This window comes from Dermacentor andersoni, chromosome 10 (genome assembly GCF_023375885.2).
Source record: "Dermacentor andersoni chromosome 10, qqDerAnde1_hic_scaffold, whole genome shotgun sequence".
Lineage (NCBI taxonomy): Eukaryota > Metazoa > Arthropoda > Arachnida > Ixodida > Ixodidae > Dermacentor > Dermacentor andersoni.
Genome location: NC_092823.1, coordinates 93,363,330 through 93,387,514, shown reverse-complemented (window position 1 = coordinate 93,387,514; position 24,185 = coordinate 93,363,330). Strand labels below are relative to the sequence as shown.

General features: G+C 45.5%; 1 protein-coding gene across 4 annotated transcripts in view; it reads left to right on the top strand.

Annotated features, from left to right (window-relative positions):
- The window catches only part of Syt1 (Synaptotagmin 1), a 181,074-nt gene that overhangs the window by 116,829 nt on the left and 40,060 nt on the right, over positions 1 to 24,185 (top strand). For all 4 annotated transcript variants that reach the window (XM_055062540.1, XM_050191700.2, XM_050191698.3 and 1 more), the window contains exons 3-4: positions 10,759 to 10,934; positions 18,665 to 18,793. In XM_055062540.1, coding sequence (XP_054918515.1) covers positions 10,759 to 10,934; positions 18,665 to 18,793 — 305 coding nt within the window. The remainder of the gene's footprint in view (positions 1 to 10,758; positions 10,935 to 18,664; positions 18,794 to 24,185) is intronic.

The window sequence follows — 24,185 nt, the reverse complement described above, 5'->3', positions numbered from 1 at the left end:
GCGCGCGCATGTGTGTGTGTGTGTGTGTGTGTGTGTGTGTGTGTGTGTGTGTGTGTGTGTGTGTGTGTGTGTGCGTGTGTGTGTGTGTGTGTGTGTGTGTGTGTGTGTGTGTGTGTGTGTGTGTGTGTGTGTGTGTGTGTGTGTGTGTGTGTGTGTGTGTGTGTGTGTGTGTGTGTGTGTGTGTGTGTGTGTGTGTGTGTGTGTGTGTGTGTGTGTGTGTGTGTGTGTGTGTGTGTGTGTGTGTGTGTGTGTGTGTGTGTGTGTGAACGTGTGTAAACATGTACAGTGCTCATTAATTCAAACGCGCATATTTCCAAAACTACTCCGACGAATTATTTCGTTTCTAATTTCACCTGCGCTTTCTAACAGTGGCCTAATTCAGTCTCCCAACGTGCACTTGGGAACAGTGAATGCTTGGAAAGCGGATACTATAGCGATTGCACGTCGCACTTCCATCTAATTACGCTTTAGTAAAAGGCTTTTGTTGCTGCTCGCGTTTTAAATTACGAATTTGTTAAGCACTGCATGTGTTCGTTCATAGTGCTTGCGCGTGCGCATTTGTGAGTCTAATAATGCATGTCTGTGTGCCTGACAGGGTGTGTCCGTATGTGTGTGTTCTTGCCTACGGCGTCGTTGTTAAGCTTAACGAGCAGTCGAGATCCGTACGTTAATGAGTAAGAAATAGACATATGTACACGTACCTGGTAAGCCAAGCGAAGACAGAAATAGACATTTTCTTCTTACAATGTTCACAGCTTCCATATTTTACCGTTTCCAGTGTAGCGGTCTACACCCCTGTAAAATGTGTAAAATATGGCATATACAGCTGTACGGTGGAGTACGATTACTATGGCAGAAAATACACGTACATTAGTAGGTTTCTCTTTATTCTATACTCTACGCTCGTAAGTATTATCATAGACACTGGCAAATTACTGCAATTAAATGAACAAAGATGTGCTCATCGTTATATCTGAATGCATATGGTGCGGTTCGGTATAAGCCGAAGGGAAGAACGTTAGCGATATTACCTTTGCTTAACCTTACAACCCCTGACGATCCGTCCCGCACAGGGCTCTGAAGTTGGTCACGTTACCTTAACTGTATTTTTAGTTAACGAAAGAAAGAACAATAACGGTAATACGTACAGCAGGAAGCGGCAGACATAGTGCAGCTAAAGCTGAGCAGCTTAACTATGGAAAATGACAAAATCGGGTGGACCGGCGTGCCATTATCCCGACAGAATGGCCAAATCGATGTTTCTGGGAGCATGTTGTGGTAGTTACTTCATTGGACCATCGTAAATTGGCACCAGCTTGGAGCATGGAAGGCATGATAACGTAATATCTATGAAGGAAACAGCAGAATACCCAAACCATATTATATATAATGACAATTTGCATTAACTGGGGAGATGTTTTATAGAATAGACGGTAAAAATCAGAAGTTGTTTGGCATATTAGGGGAGAGGTGAGACATACAGGAAGAAAGAAAAAGAAATGCAGGTGGGCGGCTTGACCAGACTGCACCCAGTTTACTCCCAGTACTATAAGTTAACATAGAAGTGATAGGCCTGCTGAAACGGGCTTAAAAATTCGCAAGGTTGATTAAGATCTTACCAATATAAGCAAGAAAGCAAAGATTGAAGAGAAACCTTGCACAGGTATAGCTCTACTCCTCTTCAAGTTGCTGTAACCACTGAAAATGTGTCTACAACATTGAAAATAAAAAGAGCGGTAATGGCAACGAGATGCAATCAACGCCTCCGCCGGAGCACAGATCACGTGAGCAGTGAGCGTTGCGTCGAAGAAATAGTTGAAAGCTTTACTGCTTCCGGAAACGTATCGCGTTTTATAGAATATCGGAGCATTGTACAGACACGCCTATATAGGGCTCGTTGCACCTCTTCTGGTGCCGATGTCCACTACTAGAGCACACACAACTATAATTTCAACTACCATGTTCTACCTATTTGTTGGTGATAAGGCGTCTACAGTGACTATCAGTGACGTATGCTGGATTTCTATTTCTTTCTCCCCTTCTGGGAGAACAATAAAGCAGTAAAAAAACTCTTCCAACGCCTTGCGGTCGAAGAAATCATTACAAGATGGCGCTGCCAGCGATGATGTCATCTCTGTGTTCCTAAATTTCGTGAAGTGTAATTGCATCCTTAATGACAGACTAAAACTGTCTAGTGTACAGGGTGTATAGTGAATAGCGGTGTGGCAGCATATCGAGCCTTCGGTCAATGAATCTTAATAATGTCATAGGCATTTTAAGATATGCTATGTGTGCCAGTAATGATAGTCTACTTTTTTTGACGCCGACGGAGTTTGGATGAGATTATAATTTCTAATAATTCTATTATAATTCGCAGCAGCAGTGGAGAACGAACATTGTGAAACTCTGGGCAATACGCTTCAATCAATAAACTTTCGCCGAATGACATTTCATTAAAAATTTTAGCGCGTATATTGCAGTTGCATAGACGATGCCGGCCAGTGTTGAAATCAATAAAGGTCAACCTAGCAGGAATTGTAATATCGCCTGTTTCTCAGTGTCCGTCCCCAAAGTCAGTGCCAAAATAAGAGCGGTGTTCCACGAAGGTTTGTGCCACATGGCCCAAGGAAGACTTCGTGAGAAAAATGATAATTCGAGCACCATTGTATATCGCTGAAAGTTTAGAAACATTGAACGGGAAACTGGTGCAAAGAGACATGCATCGAGATAGAGAAATTTATTTGCAAGTTCCGCCCATTTCATTTTTGATGTTATTCACCCTATGCTTCTCCGCTCCTATTTTCTCTTCTTATGTGTTTTTGTTGTTGCTGTTGTACGCTCAACATCACTGCTCATGTGAAACAGATCTTTACTCTTCTAGTTTTCATTTTTGCCTTTAGTATAGCATTTCTTTTATTTGGTGACCTGTATATAGTGCATTTATGAAAACCATGAGAACCTTGGGCAATTTCTCTAAATTGAGTAGGTGTCACTGCCTTCCAATTTGTCATTATCAGATCTGGACTTGCGAACCTTACACCGCCTTTGTGTGAATCCTGACAGCGTGCGCCATTTTTTTTTATTGATGGCTTGTATGTTTTTATGTGATCACGCAAAGGGTACGTTTTCGGGCTCCTGAAAAAAAAAGCACTTCTTTTCAACCAACTGGTCTCAGAACGTTGCTGCGAGCATACTGGCAACTAAGAAACAACTTCGAGGAAACTGGAACAAGAAAAACAAGCAAACAAGTACAGCTTTCAAACAGGGTTGCAGGCACATACCACGCCGACACTTGCATCCTAACGCCCTGTTTGTATCACACCTACCCTTTCGCACTTCTCGTTTCTTTCTGCGGTCCTTTCTCGGCGACGTGAGTAATGCCTGGCGCTCAGCGCTCTAGCGTGGGAGTCGGATAACTAGGATAGATTCGCCCGGCCTTAGTATAGGGGAACGTTCCTTGAGCGGCCACCTCCGAGTGCGGAACGGGCGGGAAAAGGTTTTCTTCGTGGGCCAAAAAAAGAAGAATGCAATCGCACTGACGCCGAAACTATATATACTCGAATTCCACCAACTCCATGCAGTAGATAGAAAGCTAAGAGTTGCATCAGCCAACCAAAAAAGAGAACCGGAAGAAGGGCGTTGCTCCATTGTTCGTTTCCGGTCGCCTTCCGCGCGACTCAATGGAAGCGTCTTGGAAATATTAATAGGGCACCACGGACAAGCCCTCGTGAAGCCCACGCAGTCGTCTCTCGTGAATGATTGGCTGGCACTAGTGTATTGTATTGTATTGTATTGTATTGGGTTTTATGGCGCATAAGCAACTCAGGCTATCATGCGCCAAACAAATGGTATAATTTATTTCAAAACTTGGGTATCCTCAGCGAAGGTCCTTGTCCAGACAAGGACTCTGAGGAGCCCAACAAATCAAATGATGACCTCAGCCTTCTTCTCAGGACTGAGAAAATGGGTGAGGTGCATCATAAGATGCGTGAAAAAACTGGGTAAGAATTTTTTGAATTAGTAGTTCTGTGATATATTATATTTCGTTTAGGATCGCTGCGTCTTTCAAAAAACTAAAAACAGATGAAGTTCCTACAAGTGGTTTATCTCCTAAAAGTAGACTGGGATGGAAGGGAATGCGTTCATTCTAAAATACAGTAAAATATTTTTTCCTTAGCCGTTCGAGCTGTGTGCACGAGAATAAAATGTGATTTACAGTGAGTTCACTAGTGGTAAGGGTTCGCTACACTGCAAGCGAGGTACAGTAGGCGCGGCAGAAGCTCGGTGATCGGGTGTCTCGGGGGCAATGCGGAGCACTGGGCATTGGCTGCACAGTGGGAAAATAAGGTAGTCGAAGCATTCCGGGCGTGTGATACAAGATTTCCATTGCGCATTGCGGTTGGGAGGCTAAGCTTGGTTTTTCGGAGTGCAGTGTCAGCGCTGCTACTGTGAGTAAAAAAAAAAGTAAAATGCGCTCTCTTCGTGGTCGTCGTCATTATTCATCGTTTTCGCTCCAGTCGTCCACTCTCTTCGACCGGAAACTGTTATGAACTATTTGCTTCAGCCGTCCAAACTATATTGGCTTGACTTTTAGAGTACAGTTAATAGCCAGATAAGTTCCATGGCCAGTTTACAAGCAATGTCTGGAACTCTGTCGTAGCTTTTGTTACCATATGCTACTTGTGTAGAAGAAGAAATATTATGATGGCAATATTTTCAATATTTTTTTGGAAGTTTCTTATTGAAAATAAGAACTGGCAGTTTTGCCCGAAGAGTGGAGCATTGAAATCGATAGCAAGATTTATAGCGGGTAGCGCGGGAGCTCTTCCGACAGCGTCCTAAACGCGGGGGGCCATATGTTGTCTCTACAACGCAAATGAGGTAACTGCTGCTGCTGATTATGATGATGTTGTTGATGTTTATTGGCATCCGCTTTTAAACGTGACGGGGACAAATGGTCCCCTAGCCTGCCTGATTTAGTCAGGTTTTACTACACATATCACTACCTAGCCTTTTGCCTATCTGATCTCGATCCTTATTGTTTTAGACATCTATCACTATACTGTACCATAAGCTATACTGCTGCGCAGCACCAACACCCTGGTAGCTGCTGCATCGTGCCAGGGCTGCTCACTTCTGCTCTGGTGCGATGGGGAGAGCCGCCACCTGTGGGGCAGGCGGCGCACCTCAATACCCTCAGCGTTTGCAGCTTTGAAGCGTGCACTCCGTACCGCTCTGGACATTGCATGCAGCACGGTGTGGTGTTGCACACAGCTGCGCAAAGCTCACGCTATCAGCGGGTTGTGGAAGGCAGCCCTGGCTCCGCTGCGCTCTCGATTCAACGGAGTGCCATGTGGGTGCGTCTACTTGGCCTTCTCGCATCTGCAGCGAAAGGCAATGTGCGTCCAGCACTTCTTTCACTCCCCGCGCGGACAGCGCATGCGCGTCGATACCGCGGCAGCACGGCGGCGGCGGCGCCAACCGCGACGGCTCGAATGCGCCTCGAGCGCAATGTAGTTTATCTCCTAAGTCATTGTATGAACTATGAACCGCGGTTCCTATTTGGGCTATGTCCATACGAGGACCTCTGTCCCTGCCACCTATGACCGCAGTACAACATAGGTTCAGCATATAGCAAGGCCTGCATGATAAGACCAATTTTCAGCACTCTATACCAGCCATGTATCAGAGGCAGGAAATGTGCAGTGCATCCGTCATGCGGCCCCGCGTGTACGTTATTACGTGTCTCAAAAGAAACTCGAGGAGTACAAGGCATACATCTTTCCTGCTCGTGAGTTACTGTCGCAAAAAAACTCGCTCACCGTCTTTTACATCTAAGGAAAACACTAGATCAAGCAAAACCGTGCGCAGCGCCATATGGGTAGGTCTTCTCACACATCCTGACAGGTTGACAGCATTGACCGACGATGCTTTCGGGAACGCGGCGCGCATACCGCCCGTGTATCCTATGCTCTTTTTTTTTTCTCTGACGACAGCGGAGAAGTGAGCTCCACAATCTTGAAAAATACAGAGAAGTCTGACGAAAAGATCACAACAATCTGGCCAGCCACAACCGGATGAAAGGAAAACACTGCGAACGCGAAGGGGCCAGCAAGGTGATGGATGACGACGGCACGACGCAGTAGTACATGAGACTGCCCCGTATTGCGTCTTATGAACAGCGCGCGGTCCAGTACAATGCGTAGCGGACTTTTCCTGAAGTTTCGACGTCGGTCGGGAAGCGGCAAGGCTGCGTTCTTCCGGACACTCAAATTCCGCCTTGTCGTCGAATTCGCCATCTTGTCGACTCTGATTGGCTGGCTGGGCAGCCGCACCCTTTCTGATTGGCTGAACACGTAAAAAATGGCGGACTTCAAGCAACATGGCGCCATTTGACTGTGAAACTCACGTCAAGATCCTGCAGCGGGAGGTGTAATTCCAGGAACGTGATTGCGGATTCGGAGTTTAGGAAAGTGAAGGGTTGCGAACCTTTTGAGTTTCTGGAAGCACTGTAACATGGTGAAGGATCGACATTTGGGCGAGTTGGTACTGGTTGAACATCTTGAAGGGGCAGCGCGAAAAAACGAAGACAGAAGGCAGGAACACACAGGACAGCGCTGAACTCACAACTAACTTTATTCGAAGGCATACACACACTTATGTACACAACCCATAGCCACGTGCTCTCCCATCCATGGCGTCAGTATCAGTGCGCAGGCAAAAAAAAAACATGCAAACCCATTTAATCTAATGCTACGCTATGAGGCGGCTTAAATATTCAAATTCACTATCATGCAAATATAACGATGGCATGCTTACACAACGCGACCCTTTTTTTCTGATATGGAATGCCTCAATAATCTCCCTCGTAGTCTGATTTTTATGCGCGGAAAGTATTGTGGTGTTTTTATATATTGGAGTGCACCCATGCTCAGAGCAATGCTGCGCGACATGCGAGTAGGCATTACCCGTTAGTGAGCGCCTATGTTCAGATAATCTAATATTGAGGCACCGACCTGTTTGACCGATGTATACGTGACCACAGGAAAAAGGAAGCTCATAAACTACTCCCATTCTACATTGCACAAACGGGGAAGTATGCTTAACAGTACAGCCTTTCCCAGCATGAGTGGAGGCAGCCTGGGCCAATTTCCTATCGATTTTACCACAAATTTTGATCAACTTGTTAGGGGCAGAAAAAACAACCTTTATATCAAATCTGCCTGCTACATTCCTGAGACTGTGTGATAGTTTATGGACATATGGAATTACAACCAGTTTTTTCTTCTTGTCGGCTGGTTCTAGATTGTTCATTCTTGTGGGTGCTCCTGATTTTACACGCTTAACGAGCTTCTGTACTGTCATGCGGATAGCATCCTCTCGAAAACCTGCCGCTCTCAAACGCTCCAGTTGTTTTAAGAAACTCTCAGACATCTTGTGAAAACACGATTTCGAAAGTGCGGAAAATAGAACCGAAAAAGCTATGCCGTTTTTTACTACCTTGGAATGTGCGGAGTGAAAATTTAAAATTGGTTTTTCTGTTCTTGGGCAATACATCCAACACACATGCGTATCAGTTAGTTTGAGCCTCGTATCTAAAAATTGTAGTTCGTTCTTATCTGGCACTTCATGTGTGAAAACTAACCCTGAGCCACATTTGTGGAATACTTGAAGTACATTACGAACCTGTTGCTGCCAATTAGTACTCTTCACAAAGATCAGAAAATCATCAACATATCTTAGCACTTTCAATGTTCGGTCATCTAGGTTACTTTCTATATTTCTGTCTACACTACCTAGGAAAATGTTAGTTAGTACCGGTGCAACCTTGGACCCAATGCAAATGCCAGATTTTTGTCGGTATAAATTTCCTTTCCATTCAACAACAGTTGAAGCTAAATAAAAAGAGAGAATCTCGAGAAAACTGCTGACAGATATACCACAGCTGCTAGAAAATTTAAGCTCATCATTGTCCTCAGTGATACACATTTTAACGCTTATCATTAGTTCGTCATGTGGAATGTTATAGTACAGGTCTTGAACATCAATACTGAAAATATTACAGTCACCAGGATTAGATTGAATGAGGAAACTGATGAGATCATCCGAGTTTTTTACCACAAACGGATCTCTGATGACCAATGATTGCAAATGCCTTTGTAAGTATCCCGAGACAACCCGCTGCCATGTATCCTTTTCAGTGACTATTGCTCGAAATGGAATGTCAGAAACAGAACAGAAAAACCAATTTTAAATTTTCACTCCGCACATTCCAAGGTAGTAAAAAACGGCATAGCTTTTTCGGTTCTATTTTCCGCACTTTCGAAATCGTGTTTTCACAAGATGTCTGAGAGTTTCTTAAAACAACTGGAGCGTTTGAGAGCGGCAGGTTTTCGAGAGGATGCTATCCGCATGACAGTACAGAAGCTCGTTAAGCGTGTAAAATCAGGAGCACCCACAAGAATGAACAATCTAGAACCAGCCGACAAGAAGAAAAAACTGGTTGTAATTCCATATGTCCATAAACTATCACACAGTCTCAGGAATGTAGCAGGCAGATTTGATATAAAGGTTGTTTTTTCTGCCCCTAACAAGTTGATCAAAATTTGTGGTAAAATCGATAGGAAATTGGCCCAGGCTGCCTCCACTCATGCTGGGAAAGGCTGTACTGTTAAGCATACTTCCCCGTTTGTGCAATGTAGAATGGGAGTAGTTTATGAGCTTCCTTTTTCCTGTGGTCACGTATACATCGGTCAAACAGGTCGGTGCCTCAATATTAGATTATCTGAACATAGGCGCTCACTAACGGGTAATGCCTACTCGCATGTCGCGCAGCATTGCTCTGAGCATGGGTGCACTCCAATATATAAAAACACCACAATACTTTCCGCGCATAAAAATCAGACTACGAGGGAGATTATTGAGGCATTCCATATCAGAAAAAAAGGGTCGCGTTGTGTAAGCATGCCATCGTTATATTTGCATGATAGTGAATTTGAATATTTAAGCCGCCTCATAGCGTAGCATTAGATTAAATGGGTTTGCATGTTTTTTTTGCCTGCGCACTGATACTGACGCCATGGATGGGAGAGCACGTGGCTATGGGTTGTGTACATAAGTGTGTGTATGCCTTCGAATAAAGTTAGTTGTGAGTTCAGCGCTGTCCTGTGTGTTCCTGCCTTCTGTCTTCGTTTTTTCGCGCTGCCCCTTCAAGATGTAACATGGTGACTTCGGCAGAGGCGTACCCACTGCATACACAGCCTGACCGTGAGGCTGGTCTCGCTCGCAGCTTCTTCTAAACTTGCCAAAGACCGAACAAATACACAATCAGTGCAAGCAGCAAGTTCAGCTTCGCATCCCCCTCCCTCTTTTCCCCTTCCAGCCCGATTTAGTTAAATCCACTGGTGCTAATATGATGCGCAGTCGCCAGGGACAGCGCCTACACTGCAGTGCGCTCCGACGGAAGGTCAAGCTAAGAGAAGACGTCGACGGAAATCTCTGATAAAGAGATATAGAGGTAAAGAAATGTCATATTCACGCGAAATGAGCTGAAACACTTCATACTTTAAGCGAAGTAGGGACATTTGCAGGCATATGATGGAACCAGCTGGCGCGAATTGGTGATTGGATATTGTTGGCAGAGTCCTTCGTCCTGGAAGTAGACATAAAAATACAAACTGCTTCTGCTGATTATTACTATTATTATTATTATCATCATCATCATCATCATTATTATTATTAGTGGTCGTGCACGCTCTCTGAGTGTTGACCATTATTGAAGAGGATCATTGCTTGGAAAGCTCTTGATTGTCAACTGTGTGACAATATGACTCATATCATAACGTTGCGTGCTCATATTATCCGAATTTAGTGATTGCGAAAACCGAAACGCTGCCAGCCATGCTGGTTAAGTACCTATTCCTTGGTGGTATAACTTGTACCAAGAAGGACAAGCAAAACTCAAATCCCAGCTATAGCACAGCGCGAACATGTGAGTCATTGAACCTAATCCCTCCGGTTTAGTCCGTCCGCTATTTACGCATGTCTCACCGTAAATTCCGTAATAATCGCTGGGGCTCGAATAAATTCGGAAATGTCTAATAATCTCGGCGTCGCGCGTGGTATCCAATTACACTTTGGTTTCCGCATTAAAAGTCTTTTTTTAACGATACAATAGGCAACCTTGCGCCGAGCGATACCTTCACAATCCGGTTATAATCCTGCACAACGCCGCCACCGGCAATGGATGAACCAGCACACGCGTGACAATATCATATCTGGCAAAAAAAAAGAACTCTGTGTGTAATAACCTCATTTACATATATTCGACAAGTCCCGCTGCAACGCCCGTTCCTTTACTGTCAGTGCTGACGATGGCAGTTCATTCGCTCCCCTTTCCTCTATCCTTCTTGCCTACCCCAATCACCAACCACACACGTACAATCCACAGCCCCAACACTGCTGCGCCCTTTACACGTTCTCCTTTCCCACGGGCCGATTTATTTATTTATTTATTTATTTATTTATTTATTTATTTATTTATTTATTTATTTATTTATTTATCGCATATAAATCTGATGGGAGGCGAAGGGAAAAGCCATTCAAGGATGGCATGAGGGAATCCTTCGTCCTCAATTACGCATGGCTGGGGCTGCAAGATGGGGCAGCTTATGTTTGCCCCGCGCAACCGTGTCGTGCGTGACGCTCTGCTCTTGTTTCACGTATGCCGTGTAACCGCGTCTCCCCTCTGACCCGCAGTTCCTCCATGGGGCATCGTGATGATCCTGATCGCAGTGGCGCTGCTGCTGCTCTGCATTTGCTTCTGCTGCCTGCGGCGCTGGTGTCGCCGCCGCAAGAAGGACGCAAAGAAGGGACTCAAGGGCGCCGTGGACCTCAAGGGAGTCCAGCTACTGGGCAACGCCTACAAGGAGAAGGTACTGCTCGCTACTGCGAGGGAGCTGGCTGGCTAGAGAGAGAGGGGGGAGAGTTGACCAGGGGAGGCGGAGACAAGGAGAAGGTACTGCTCGCTACTGCGTGGGAGCTGGCTTTCTGGAGAGGGAGAGAGGGGGAGAGTTGACCAGGGGAGGCGGAGACAAGGAGAAGGTACTGCTCGCTACTGCGTGGGAGCTGGCTTTCTAGAGAGGGAGAGAGGGGGAGAGTTGACCAGGGGAGGCGGAGTGACAGAGTGAGGCAAACAAGCTTTAATGGTATACTGGAGTTGTTAGCCTGGCTGTTCGCCTAACCAGAGTAACCTTCCGGTTGACTGGTCGGCACTGGGAGGAAGAGGAAAAGGGAGGGGGAAAGAAAAGGAGAAGGCGGGGATGTTAATCGGAAAAGCGTCTGGCCGGCTACCCTACTTTGAGGGAGAGGGCAAATAATGGTAAGAGAGACTGAGAGAGAGAGAGAGAGGGAGGAAGGAAAGGCGTGCTGAAGTTGCGCAGACGCGTGGAGATGGAAGCGAAAAGAGTAAAAAAGGTGAGGAGAGAGGAAGCGAGGATGTAAAAAAGAATCTGTTCACACATGAAGGCGCTTCACAACGATTGCACTCTTTCGTGCAGTCCCGGTGCTTTTATAAAATACAACGGCTCGCAAACACCCTGCAGAGTTAAAGGGACACTAAATGTTAATAGCGAGTTAATCTACATTAGTCAAATCAACATTCACAAGTACAGAGTGGCCACTCCCTCCCTTAGAGGACGCTTGGTAAACAACAAAAAAACGCAGAAACTAAAAGCGGCTGGCGTCATGCATTTTGAGAGTGTGTGCTTTGGCCTGGCTTATTAATAATTGTTAATCTTTCGAAAACGTTTACCTGTTAAAAGGGCGGGAATGCCGGAATACGCCCTCTTAAAAAAAAGGTGTGTGCTTACTACCCAGTTGTCAGACTATCTACAACCTTCGTATAACTGTAGTTGATAACGGTAGAGTTAGGTGATATCGCTGACCTTGCAAGCTAGTCGCTGTTATTAGCGGGTTTCAACTACAAATCCCAAACACTGTTCGCACCACCGGGTACATGGATTCTAGCCTGTAGCATGCATATCGTACCCACTTTGGACCATGGCGGAGCTGGTTCAATATAGCCGTTATTGGTCAGAAATTTTGCGCCTGCATGGTAATGTTAACGGCCTTTGCAATTGGTAGCTCAAAATTTATTAGTACAAGGGAGTACCTTCTTTGACCAGTAACCGTAATTGCTATCTTTACAGTCACCAACAACAGTCGTACCAAGATAGCGAATAGTGGGAGATCTGGATATTAAGGACAGCCTTGCCTTTTCATAGCGTATATTGAAATTTGTAACGTCACACCGACGTGTAATGGCGCGAATATCTTGGTGCGAAAATTCAAAAAAAACTTTTTTCGGTCACTTCCTTTGTCAGTAATAAACAATTTACCGCCATGTTCATTAGGTTTCCCTTTTTACTGCGCGAACACTCCGACGCGTTAGCTTAAGAGTGAGTGAACAAAGCACTTGTGCAGATAATCGACAATGTGTTAAAGGTTTCGTGTACGTACGAAATTGTCATCCATGCGAGAGTAACACATAGATTAAAGAGTTAACTGATAGGATGTTTTCAGAAAGCTGTCGCTGTTGAAGAAAAGCATGTCGTGCGGGGATCGAACCAGTTACCATCACATTTACGGGTCGATCTATCTACCCAAGGAGCGCGCCAAGAGGCTAGCACTGCCTACCATATCAATCAGCCCGTGTTAGCTCTGACGGCCTGAAGTTCTAGCAGTATAATTCTTAACTGAACTTTAAGAGAAAGACAACTAAACCTGAAACTATTTCTCTTCAATAAATAAAGTGCATTCTTGAGAACATGTGTACAAATACAAGCAGAGTTTGCCGGCCAACGTAAAAACAGAGTGCTTGTCCGAGGGCCACGCACCTGGTGTAGCACATGTCTATGTGTAAACGTACCGCAATACGACACAGAGACTGCAACACCACCCACATAATGAGCGAGCCATATTTTCCGACCATAAGTACAATATTGCTGTTTTTTAAATCACAACATCGCAATAAAAGCACAACACGTTTCAAGCTAGTCCCTCCAATAGGTGTCAGCCAGACTCAACGTGGCAGTTCTTAGTCCACATCGCTCGCACTCTTATGAGCGCATGCTTGGATATTTCTATGCGGAAATAGATCGATCAAACCAAGCAATGTTGAGCGCTCTGTGCAGCTAAAAAAACATTCTCTGCTTCGCTCAAATTGCGCATAAATCACAGCAGTGACTTGCGGGACTGCGCAGATATCCGCAGCTGTGAAACATCCTCCATCAACCACTTTTTGCCCTCGTGGCCGTGGCAATCGTTTAGGAAAAGCAAACTCGTGCCGACTGCGCATCATGTACCACACAGGGTTTGAACAGGCAGTCTACAGTCCGAGCTCGACTACAGAGTACGTGTGACATGAACTGTTTTGGCTAACGCGAGCGGGCCTGCTTTTCTTCGCGGTTGCACGGTTCACATTTCGTTTCAAACCAAGCGCTTTTGTCTGAACATGACAGGTGTAGTGCGCAACTGCTAACGAAACAGCGTGGCGTTGTGGCCTTGTTAATTGTTTCTGACGTGTATCGTATGCGCATGCTCACACTGTGCACGCAATGTGGTGGCACCCCAGTAATTGCAGTAGTAATTTTTTTTTAATACCGAATAGAATAATAATCGAATGATTGATGAAACCCAATCAAACACTAAACGAATACTTTTTGAAACTGTCTTCGAATAATAGGACAACTTCTTTCAGTACAGTGCTCCAGCTCCGCATAATTTTAAGAGAAACATTCGTACATGTCAACCGATAACAAAGAAATATCATCTCTCTAGCTACGCACTCAAATAAGCTCTTATACTGTTGTGACTGTACAGCATCCAAGGTGATGGGTTGTCACTCGCTTTTAATAAAATTCAGGCATTAAAATTTAACACACAATCTGAAAAAAGAGTACAGCTTCACTACCGAAGCAACAGCACCTATTTACCACCGGCAGCATGGTCAGTAGAAAACTCCGCGACAAAATGCGATGTATAAACCAAGCGGCCAGCCATATGCATCCAGTAATTCCATGTCACATTGACACTCCTACTTTTGCGTCGCGTCTTATGACGCAATCATCACGTGGAAAGCGTCGCAGGTTTTAACCTGTTTACTACCGAACGAGCGGAATGACACGTTATGCGACCAGCGGTCGCAGCTCACCGCTGGCGCTCGCGACCAAAAACATAGTGCGTCGCATACTGAGGGCACAAAGGCGCGCAGATAATCCGTGACACGGCGTAACCCTGCGCCCACAAGTTGTAGCTGTAATATATGAAGTACGTATTTCGTCGAAACCGTCACAGATAAAAAGAAAGAAGAAACAACTTCACTGCGAATTGCGCGGAGTGATACGTCTGTATTGCCGCGCACTACTTGCATGGCTTCCGCATGTGTTACCATGAAACGGAGTTCAGAGGCACCTGAAGCGGTGGGAAGAGCGCACGGGTTAGGTGCATAACGCGCAAGCACGATGCCCCACAACTTTCCGTCGCAGGTCCTTTCATTCGCAGTTTTATGAGAAGAGCTTCGATTTAGTTTCCCTTCTCTCTCTGTATCTCTGTCTCTCTCTCCCTCTGTCTTTTCGAGTGTAAGGCCTTCTTTTCTAAGAAACGCGCCTGGGTTTCTTTTGCAACTAGGTGCAATCTTCGGGTGGGTGACAATTTATTTTCCCCCTTAAGAGTTTTCATTTACGTCTGTGCGCTTCTGAAGCTGCCCCTTCTGCACCTCCCCCATATACGCTCTCGCCAAGCGCCTCTACGCGTCCTCTAAGGACGCGCCCATACTGCTGAATCTGTCATACCTTTGTACAGAAAAAGAGAAAAGAAAAAAAAGGAAAGGTGCTGCTCTGCGCCGCCAGTCCGCATTGTTTGGCCGTTCTTGAAACGCAGCTGTTGTCGTCTGGCAACCGGCACACCTTCGATTCTGCTGCCAGAACAGCTGTACGCGAAATAAGACAGGAAAAACACGCGTAGACCTACTGGCGCGCCTGCTTGATTTCGTTATTATATTTCTTTTCTTTCTTTTCTTTTTTTTTTTTTGGCGCCGGTTGGCGCCGCAGCGGATGTATCGATATGTGCGGTGGATCCTTCATATCGAATATAGAGCCCTACGCCCTTGAAATCGACTCGGCCGGGCTCGTTAAAAGCCTTGTGTTGTCGTCGGTAGGAGCTACAGGTTCTCTTCTTGGTCGGTCGCGGTGTCTCGGCGACTGTGACAGTCTGTCGAATGCGTGGTCGCGGGTTCGATCCCTAGCCGTCGGCGACCGCATATTTCGCAGAGGCGGAATGCAAAAAAAAAAGAAAAGAAGCGCTCTCGTACTGATGCATGGGGGCAGGTTAAAGTAACCAAGCACGGGTAAAAACACAACGTTTTCGACCCCCCACACGCCGGCTTCGCAAATAACCATTGCATTGATATTGCGGCTTCACATCGCTTCAGCCAGCCGTGCGATCAATTAATTAAACAATTAGCTGTGCCAGTCTTTTGAGACAGTTTCCCTCTCTCGCTTTTTGTTTTAGTCGTTGCAGTTCACGAAAGCAGAACCAACATGACGAAAGATTGTGAAAGTAATAAGAAAAAAATGAAATGAGTGGGATATGGTCGTTTGAGTGATTTAAATTGTGGTGTTTCATGTCCTTAAACGGCATGTCCTGGAGCTTCCTTAATCTCCTGAAACGGGCTAGAAACTAAATTTTACCTCCCTGCGGTTTTTTAAACGGATACGCTTACCAAGCCGGCTCGCACGACAACAGTGGCGTTTTTTTTCTATTGTAGAGAGATACTATACTAATGAGGTTAACAGTATTCTTCTTTTGAACCTCCCTTTAACGTACGCTAAAATCATAGTACACGAGCGCTTTCGCATTGCGCCCGCATCATAGGAATCCAACCCGAGACCTAGCTCAGCTGCTGAACGCCGGAACCACTGAGACAACCCGGTGGGGGAGAGTACAAAAAAAAAAGACATTAGCCTTGTGCACCAGAAACTTGGAGTAGCAAAATTGCTAGTTAGGCGAGCTGTTCAACTTTGTTTGGTCTCCTTGCTAGCCATTGCGTCGTTTTGGTTTGGTTTAATTTACTAAAACATATCTAAAGGACGGTAAAATATGCTTATACGTTGTAAGTTCAGTATAGGCTGCCGCGTTGTGTATGTGTCAGGGAGACCTCCAGTTGAAAACTTTGCAATCAGAATACGCAAGAGTAAGCAACTAAATCATATAAGCAATAAAATACGAGTGTTTAGGCATTGAGGATGCAATAAACTAGAGGACAAGCACTCGAGACAGTAAACAGGGAGTAAACTGACATGTAATGTGAGCGTGCAAAAGAGAAGTTTGAAAGAATGAACACCTAATAAGCAGTCACGAAAAAAGCAGTTGAAGTATACAGTGAAACGATGTCCACGAATGCGCACGGTAATAAAATGCCACTATTCAAAGAGACAATGAAGCAATATTACTAAGGCTTGTTCTGCTTTCGAGAAGTGCGTCAGTTAGCACAACCAACGAGAAAAAGTATTGCACGCTTTGTTAATTTTTTCTTTAGTTTTAGTTTTTGTTTGTTGCTGCGTTCAGTTTGGCGAAACAGCGTAGCGTTCGCGCTGGCGTAATGGTACTGTGCCTTGTACAACTTTTGCACGCACACGTCCTGCGTCGCTCGGGACCTTGCCATAACTACTTGACGCAGTATTACTGCAATCATCAATCACGGGCGTAAAAGATAAGGAATGTGCCGTTGTACAGACAACTCTATGACAGGGTGTAAAAGTGCGCCGCAGACAGACACCAAGTGCAGAACTTTAATTTCTTTCAACGCCATTGTCTGCGTACGTCTTTGAACTGACTTTTACAGCCCAAGAAATAAGACGGACGACACACACAAGAGCAGACAGGGACAACGCTGTTCAGTTTCAAAGACGAATCAAGGCCAACCAGCCCGACTGTCAGTTCTGTTATATTCTACGTAGTTATTTGTTTTGCTAGCATTACCGACCTAATATAATCTCTGAAGCCTCGTGTCTCTTGTACATCGCTTCATCTGGGACTAGACATTCAGCGCCTGATTTTTTTTTTTTTTTTTTTTGTCATTGCGAGGCCTAGGCACCGTACTTCGTTGCGGAACAGAAGGGTTAGCAACTAGACATTAGAATGCGCGTTCTCAGAAGCGCTTATTTTTCCCTTTAAGTATGTCGCTCATGTACAGCTGGTTGAAGGAGGATAAACAATAAACAAAGACGACAATAACTTGATAAATAATGGTAAAAAAATGCCAGAAGTGAAACATCGAGGGTAAACCGTATCTTTAATACTTATCTGGACAAATAAAGTTAGCTCTTCTTTTTATCCTTCTTTTTTCATTCTTGGATGTTTTATCGTCTGTTACTCATTTGTTACGCGCCATTTTTTAACGATACGAAAGTAATCGCGCATTCGCACGTCGGCTCGTGTAAATCACCTATACTTACTAAACTATCACAAATCAGCACGTCTAATCATGATATCCAACCAACTATATACTCTCCTCGCAGCACCTCTTGTGTTCGCGTCACCCTTTCTGGAGGTATAAGTGAAACAAGTGAGCGTAGAGGCTTTGCCTAATGTAGATAAGAAAACACATCTACAGGATGGTTTAATACTAAGTGTATTTACCTTCTCACCCATATTTACTTCGGTACAACTCTATCATCTTTTCTACTTCAGGCCTATGGAAAATAGGCGGCTTAATTTGGCGCAGACAACTGTTCGTGCAAGATTACACTGCAGTCTTTTAATAGAATTTTAGACTGTTATGTGTGCTTAAATGTTGATGAGTTAATCTGACAGTATGTCGGAGGCCCAATTTCCTCTGCACTAACGTTCTAGATCAGATCTTTAAGACTCCCTCACTGCGAGTTGCACAATTCCGAAAGTTTGTGGCGAGACAAAAAGCAAGGTCTCCGAGATCGCACCAGAGCTCGCCCGTGCATTCTCGAAGGCCACGCGCGAAGCAATGCGACTTTGATCACTCTGCATAGACAGCAGCACAAGTTCTAGTATTGGGGTGCCCCTCACTCGCTGCTGGAAGAACTACTGCCCATGGAGTGGTAACACCCGGGCTCTGATGGAACGCCAAGCCGGCCAGCTGTCGGAGCCGGCCTGGCGTCGCTGGTGAAACGTTACACCTTGGCTGCTCGTGGTCCCGGTGTCTTCCTCGACGGTCATGGCCCAACTGAGCTAGTCCACGTCCCCAGAAGTGACGCCGAACGTGGGCCTCGAACCCCCTACCTTGGGCGTAAGAGTCTCACGCTCTACCGATGGAGCCAACCGGGCTGAAAGATCGAAGTACTAAACTACGAATAATGGGCCTCCCACCCGATGAGAGCAGCTCAGGCGGCGGTCGTCCTTGAACTCCAAAACACTACGAGTCGACGTACGAAGAGCCTTAACAAGTTCACGTGGTTTTTGAATATCTGTACTTGACGACACTTTAAGTTCGATTTCTTTTATTTTTTCTTTTAACAAATCAGTGAGCAGCTGCATCTGACATTCTAGCCAAGAGGTAGAGGACTAAGGTGTCCAAGTATCGTACTGCCGTCGATCCATTCGTCAGTGTATGAATGAATGAAACGCGCAGGTCCAGCCGGACATGGAGGAACTACAGGACAACATGGAGAACAACGAGGGTGACGGTGAGAGCAAGAAATCCGAGGAGAAGCTGGGCAGGCTTCAGTTCAAGCTGGACTATGACTTCAACACCAGCAACGTGAGCATGACCTTGCATTCCTTAGCTGTACGCGCAGCGTAAAACATTTACTTCTCTCATATCCACTGCATAGAGAGATGCATAGGTTCCAGCGTGCGCCACTCTGCCTATAAAGACACCTTTCTTTGAGCGTTCAGAGGCTTCATGCTTCGGTTACTTAGCAGTGCTTTAAATGACTTGATTTGAACATTGCGATTTTTGGCTAATCGTCATTCCGTGATCCAAATTTTTATCCTTGTGTGCTTATCACGGTGTTGAAGGGATGGTAAAGGTAAACGTTAGGCCAGCTTAAACGGGCAAGGGTTCAGAACCATGCTCGAAAACGGGAAATAACGCCGGTACATTAGCGAAAGCAATATATGTTCAGCTTTCCTTTCGGGAGACCGTGCGAGAACCGCGCCTGCAATCAGGTCGACGTGACGTCAAAATGTTACAATATTTTTTTTGGTTATTCTTGCGCTATATCTGTGCGAAAACAAGTTGCCAAAAGTCCCTAACTTTTGTCTTTGCCAGCTTCTTAAAATGTGTGTCTTATTTTATGCATTACGCATTACAGTTAATCATGAACAGGCGCTTCCAAAATTACTGACGTCACGAAGACCTCCTGCGTTCTTTCCTAACCGGCGTTGCCGCCCATCACCTGTGCTTGTTTTATCTTCGTTATCTCTGGTTTCCTGAGCCAGTGGTCACAGTGTGGTCTAATTATTTATGTGGTTCCACATGTGCGAGCCGCCATCTTGTCCCTACTGTTTCTATATTTGTTTACGTCTTATTGTTATTTAATCCTCAAAACAGTGGTTGTCGCTTAAAGAACGTCAGTCTTTGATATTCACGTTCGCATACTGCTCTTTCTTTCGCTGGTAGCTTTGCTCTCACATCCCTTACAAAATTTTTATAGAAATTCTATGTAGTCTATACACTGTCTGTAGACTTTATATAAAATTTTTGTAAGGGATGGTACCAACTTCCCGCCAACAGTGTACACTTTCGTTGACTTTATACCGGCCGGCTTCACGGTATAAAGAGAGGAACTTAATATGTTAGAAAAGCCTAAAAGTTTGCCTCAGTCAAAGTTCTGACCAGCTGTTCGGCGACGAGGGAAGGATAAAGGTAGGAAAATAAAAAAAAAACACAGAACAGTGTTGATGACAGGGACGAAAATGGTCAACTGTAGAAAAAAAAAGCAGGCGAGACCCTTCCTGGCAACAATGGGTAAACACATTTCTCCACACTTCCGATTCCCTGCAATACAAATATATGGATTGGGCAGCTCTGACCGGCGCCTTCGATTACCGAGTGCGGACTCGACGCGGCTTCCCTAAGCTGCCCCATCTCACCGCTCGATACTTCCGGTTGGCTCCTTCGGGAAGTCCCAGGGCTGTCGCAGCACGTTTATTCTCTGCCACCAGAGCCACGACCATTGAAAACTTTCCCTGGGCTATCGCTTCGCTTCCGAGAAATGCAGTGCGAATCCGGTGCATGGAAACGAAGTGGACAACACACCTTTAGTATGATGCCGGAGTTGTTCGAAGTGCTTTATTTCTTTTTTTTCTTATCGTCAGTTCAGGGTCTGAGCTTTTCACTTGCGCGTTTTTTTCTCGCACTTCAGCTGTTCCGTCTCACAAAGATGTCTGAACTAAGTCGGCTTGGCACTTTTGGCGAAGCAGCGTCGCGGGTATCAAACCTTGCGTAGGAACTTTTGTATAGATATGTGGGCATTCGCGATGGATGCCCCGGCGAACGCCAGCCGTCTTTCTTCCAATGGCACTGCGTACTTGTTTGCATTTGTTTGTATTTAAGCTACTTTCTGAGGCATATGAAAGCCCATTCCAAGCAGCAACAGCTTAAGTCGAGACGAACGACTTGAAATACCTTATTTACTCCATTCAAACGCGCCCTCCATTGCAACGCGCACCCGGTTTCCCTCGGCCAGGAATGTGAAATGCAATGCCCTCGATTCCTAAAACGCACCCTCATTTCGATACTTCATCAAATGCAAAAACGCAATGCCCTTGGTTGTTCCGCTATCAGATTTTCGTGGCGAGAGATTGCGATATAGAGATTTGTTCTGAATTTCGACAGGGAAATTTGTTGCTGCGGAGGGAGCCGCAGTGGACCGAACATCACTTTCTGTCACTTTCCGAGACCTCCTTATCAATATGACACACCTAATAACTCTCCCGAATTTTTCGTAAGCTTTACAAATTGGGGCTCATATTACGATTTTACGAATTTTGTGCCAAAGCTTAAGAAACATATTAGTTCGCAAAATGAGTTGTTCGTCGATCTTCGAACCTTCCCTTGAAATCATACTGATGTTGAAAGGACGCATGATGGGTATCTGCTTTGAGCAAGGTATTTCAGACAAGTTGCGGTGGCAGATAAAATCGGTAACTTCTGGGAAAGTCGAGATTTAAAGGAAATAGGTCGCCTGCAGGTCATTGCTGTTGTAAGTTTGGGACTGTTTGTAAGTTCGGGGCAAGCTTTATAGAAATGAGTGCAATGTCATCCCCCTCCCCCCCTGCACTCCTCGGTGTCGTGTCCGCGGCATTTTACGAATTCTATTTTTCGGATGTTGGCAGGTATGCTATAACAACTTTATAAAATTGCATATCCAGCAATTTAATCCTGGTTACTATAGCACACAAACACGAAGCCATGTGCACAAACAAATCACCGCATGATTTATGAAAACAACACTTTTCCTAGTCTGTTATCACAAATATTATGGTAATCTAGTTAACTTTTAATTCAAATATTTCATTCTTACTTACTCTTACTGCAATGTATCACATTATTCTTCAACCGGCTTCACTTCAATCGAGGAATCGCCTTCCCATTCTTGCATATGCACCGTGATACTGCCTAACGCCGCTCCGAGCAATCTGGATCACTCCGTGAACTGGTTTATGCTTTACATGCAACAAAAGGTGACATACAGCCACAGCTAAGACAGCATCAACATCGGAACAAAAAAATGGTGCTAGTAAGTTCTACTAAAGAGGAGGACGACCATGCTAAATCGGATGACGTTCCGCGACAACAAAGGTTAATAAGAGCTTCCAAGTAATCGCAAATTACGTATATGAAGACTGGTCCACGTATCACAAGAAGCAACGTTGCCAACCACACCGTTATTATCATCAAAGCATCCTCTCCGTGTACAAGATCACTGTCGCCATCTATCACCTCGCAGCGAATGTTGCCAAGCATTCCGCCACGTGGCCATAATTACCACCCTTGGCTACGGTTACCCTTGGCCCTTGCTACGCCCTTGCTAATTACCCTTAGCCCTTGGCTACGGGACAGTGGCAACGCAAGTGCCCACATGATCGCGGCGCCATTCTTGCGCAACGAACCGGGGCTGCACATTGTGTTTCGTTAAAAATTTGATTAAATTAAAATATGGGGTTTTACGTGCCAAAACCACTTTCTGATTATGAGGCACCCCGTACTGGAGGACTCCGGAAATTTCGACCACCTGGGGTTCTTTAACGCGCACCTAAATCTAAGTACGCGGGTGTTTTCGCATTTTCGCCCCCATCGAAATGCGGCCGCCGTTGCCGGGATTCGATCCCGCGACCTCGTGTTGAGGAGCCCAACACCGTAGCCGCTGGCCAACCATGGCGGGTGGTGTTTCGTTGGCGCCCACCCAAACCGCTAACGATGGCGAAACACAGAGTTCACTGATTGGTCGGTCGGTGCCTCTGCGCCGCAGTTTCGTTTCTCGTTACGCAACTGCGGTGTGGGTGCGGCGCGCTCCCTTTCGCTGAGGACCCAGACCCATCTTCACCACAGCGCAGCTTGGATTTTCTTTCTTATCGCATTTTTTGTTTGTGAGGCCAGCACCGCCTACACGTAATGCACACTGAAGCATTCAGCGCTGTTCTTTTTAGATTTTCATAGGTTGTGCAGAGCTCTTCGTAAAGCATTGTATCATTGTCTCCATCTCTCTGTCTCTAACTCTCGGTCTCCATTTCATGCTGCAGCCTCCATTGCTAGGCTTCGCTCTAACTCGCTAATGGATGAATGTCTGCACTTTGCTGAGACGTTTTTTTCTTCTCGTTTTCTTAACGTTCTGTTTCTGCACTTCCATACATCGTATTCATGGAACTCCGGAGCTAAAGTATACCGGAGCGCGAACGGGAGTACTTGCGCAATGTGTCTGGTTTCGATAAGGCTCGCGCAACGTCCTGCTCAGGCTTTTAGCACATCGGTGAAACGATGCCGCTAGCCGTTAGACAATTCATCCGGTTTCAGTAAGCTTTCTGCATCAAGAAAGTGAAAGCTCACAGGAAAAAAAAAGACAGACAAACAAATCTTCTCTCAGACGTACACGTCGTCTTAGCGTACTTAAAATAAAGTATCATGCGGTAATCGCATTAAACGTAGATACGTACATGCGGATGTCTTCTTGTGCTTTGTGTTTCTTCTTCATCTTTTTTTTTTCTATTTTCTATCATGGAGTCGGGTGCGAGGGCGACTTAGCTCTCGCGGTAAAATCTGATAGTGCTTTTATACAACCGAGCTGGCGACATACCCTTGAAGACGCGATGTTATGTGGGGCTTGTGCCCACATAACGACGAATTACAAAACGAATGAAGAAATGAGAGACGCACCCGGGCGTTGTACTTTACGTCAGCACTCGTCGACACCCACAATAGACGAGTTTAGAAAGGGGCGAACGCCCTCAAGTGGCCACCGGTGAGGCATCGCGGGAATCGTGACGGGAACGTGTGCCGTCGTCCGATTCACTTGCAGTCGCCCGCGTAGCACGTCACTCGCCTAATTGGAGTCAAGCCTTTCTTCAACCGTCAACACAGCAGAACGGATTAGAAAGATAGACGCGACCCCCGTGGCCACGAGACACCGTGCGGAATTGCGCAGTCGTTAAGTCTCCGCTGCAGTCGGTGATCTTATAGTGTGTCCCTGAACCGGCACCTCGTTTCTTACACATCCGCGTGTACATGCCGGGAAGCTCATGACCTGGTCTTGAACGCACGAAACCCTCAGCCACGAGGCACGTTATTGTGCGCAACACTAAGGTTGCAAGTGGGGATTATACAAACATACGGAGGGGAGTCCCACAGTCAACAGACTGTGCAGGGGACCTCCCGTTGGATATGAGTAGGATGTGTAACTACACAGCAGCTATATGCAAACATGCAGGACACTGAATTAAATGAGTCACTAGCTAACACTGTAAAATATTTTAATTATACGAAGCAATTATTAACAAAATGGCAACGATGAAAGGGTTATATTGAGCGCAACAATTTACGGAGGTTTGATTGGAATGTGCAAAAATGAGAGAGTATCTTGATATGACATGGTCATGAGTTCTAAAGTAGTGCAGCTGAAAAATTAGTAGTACATTTGTCATAATTAGTT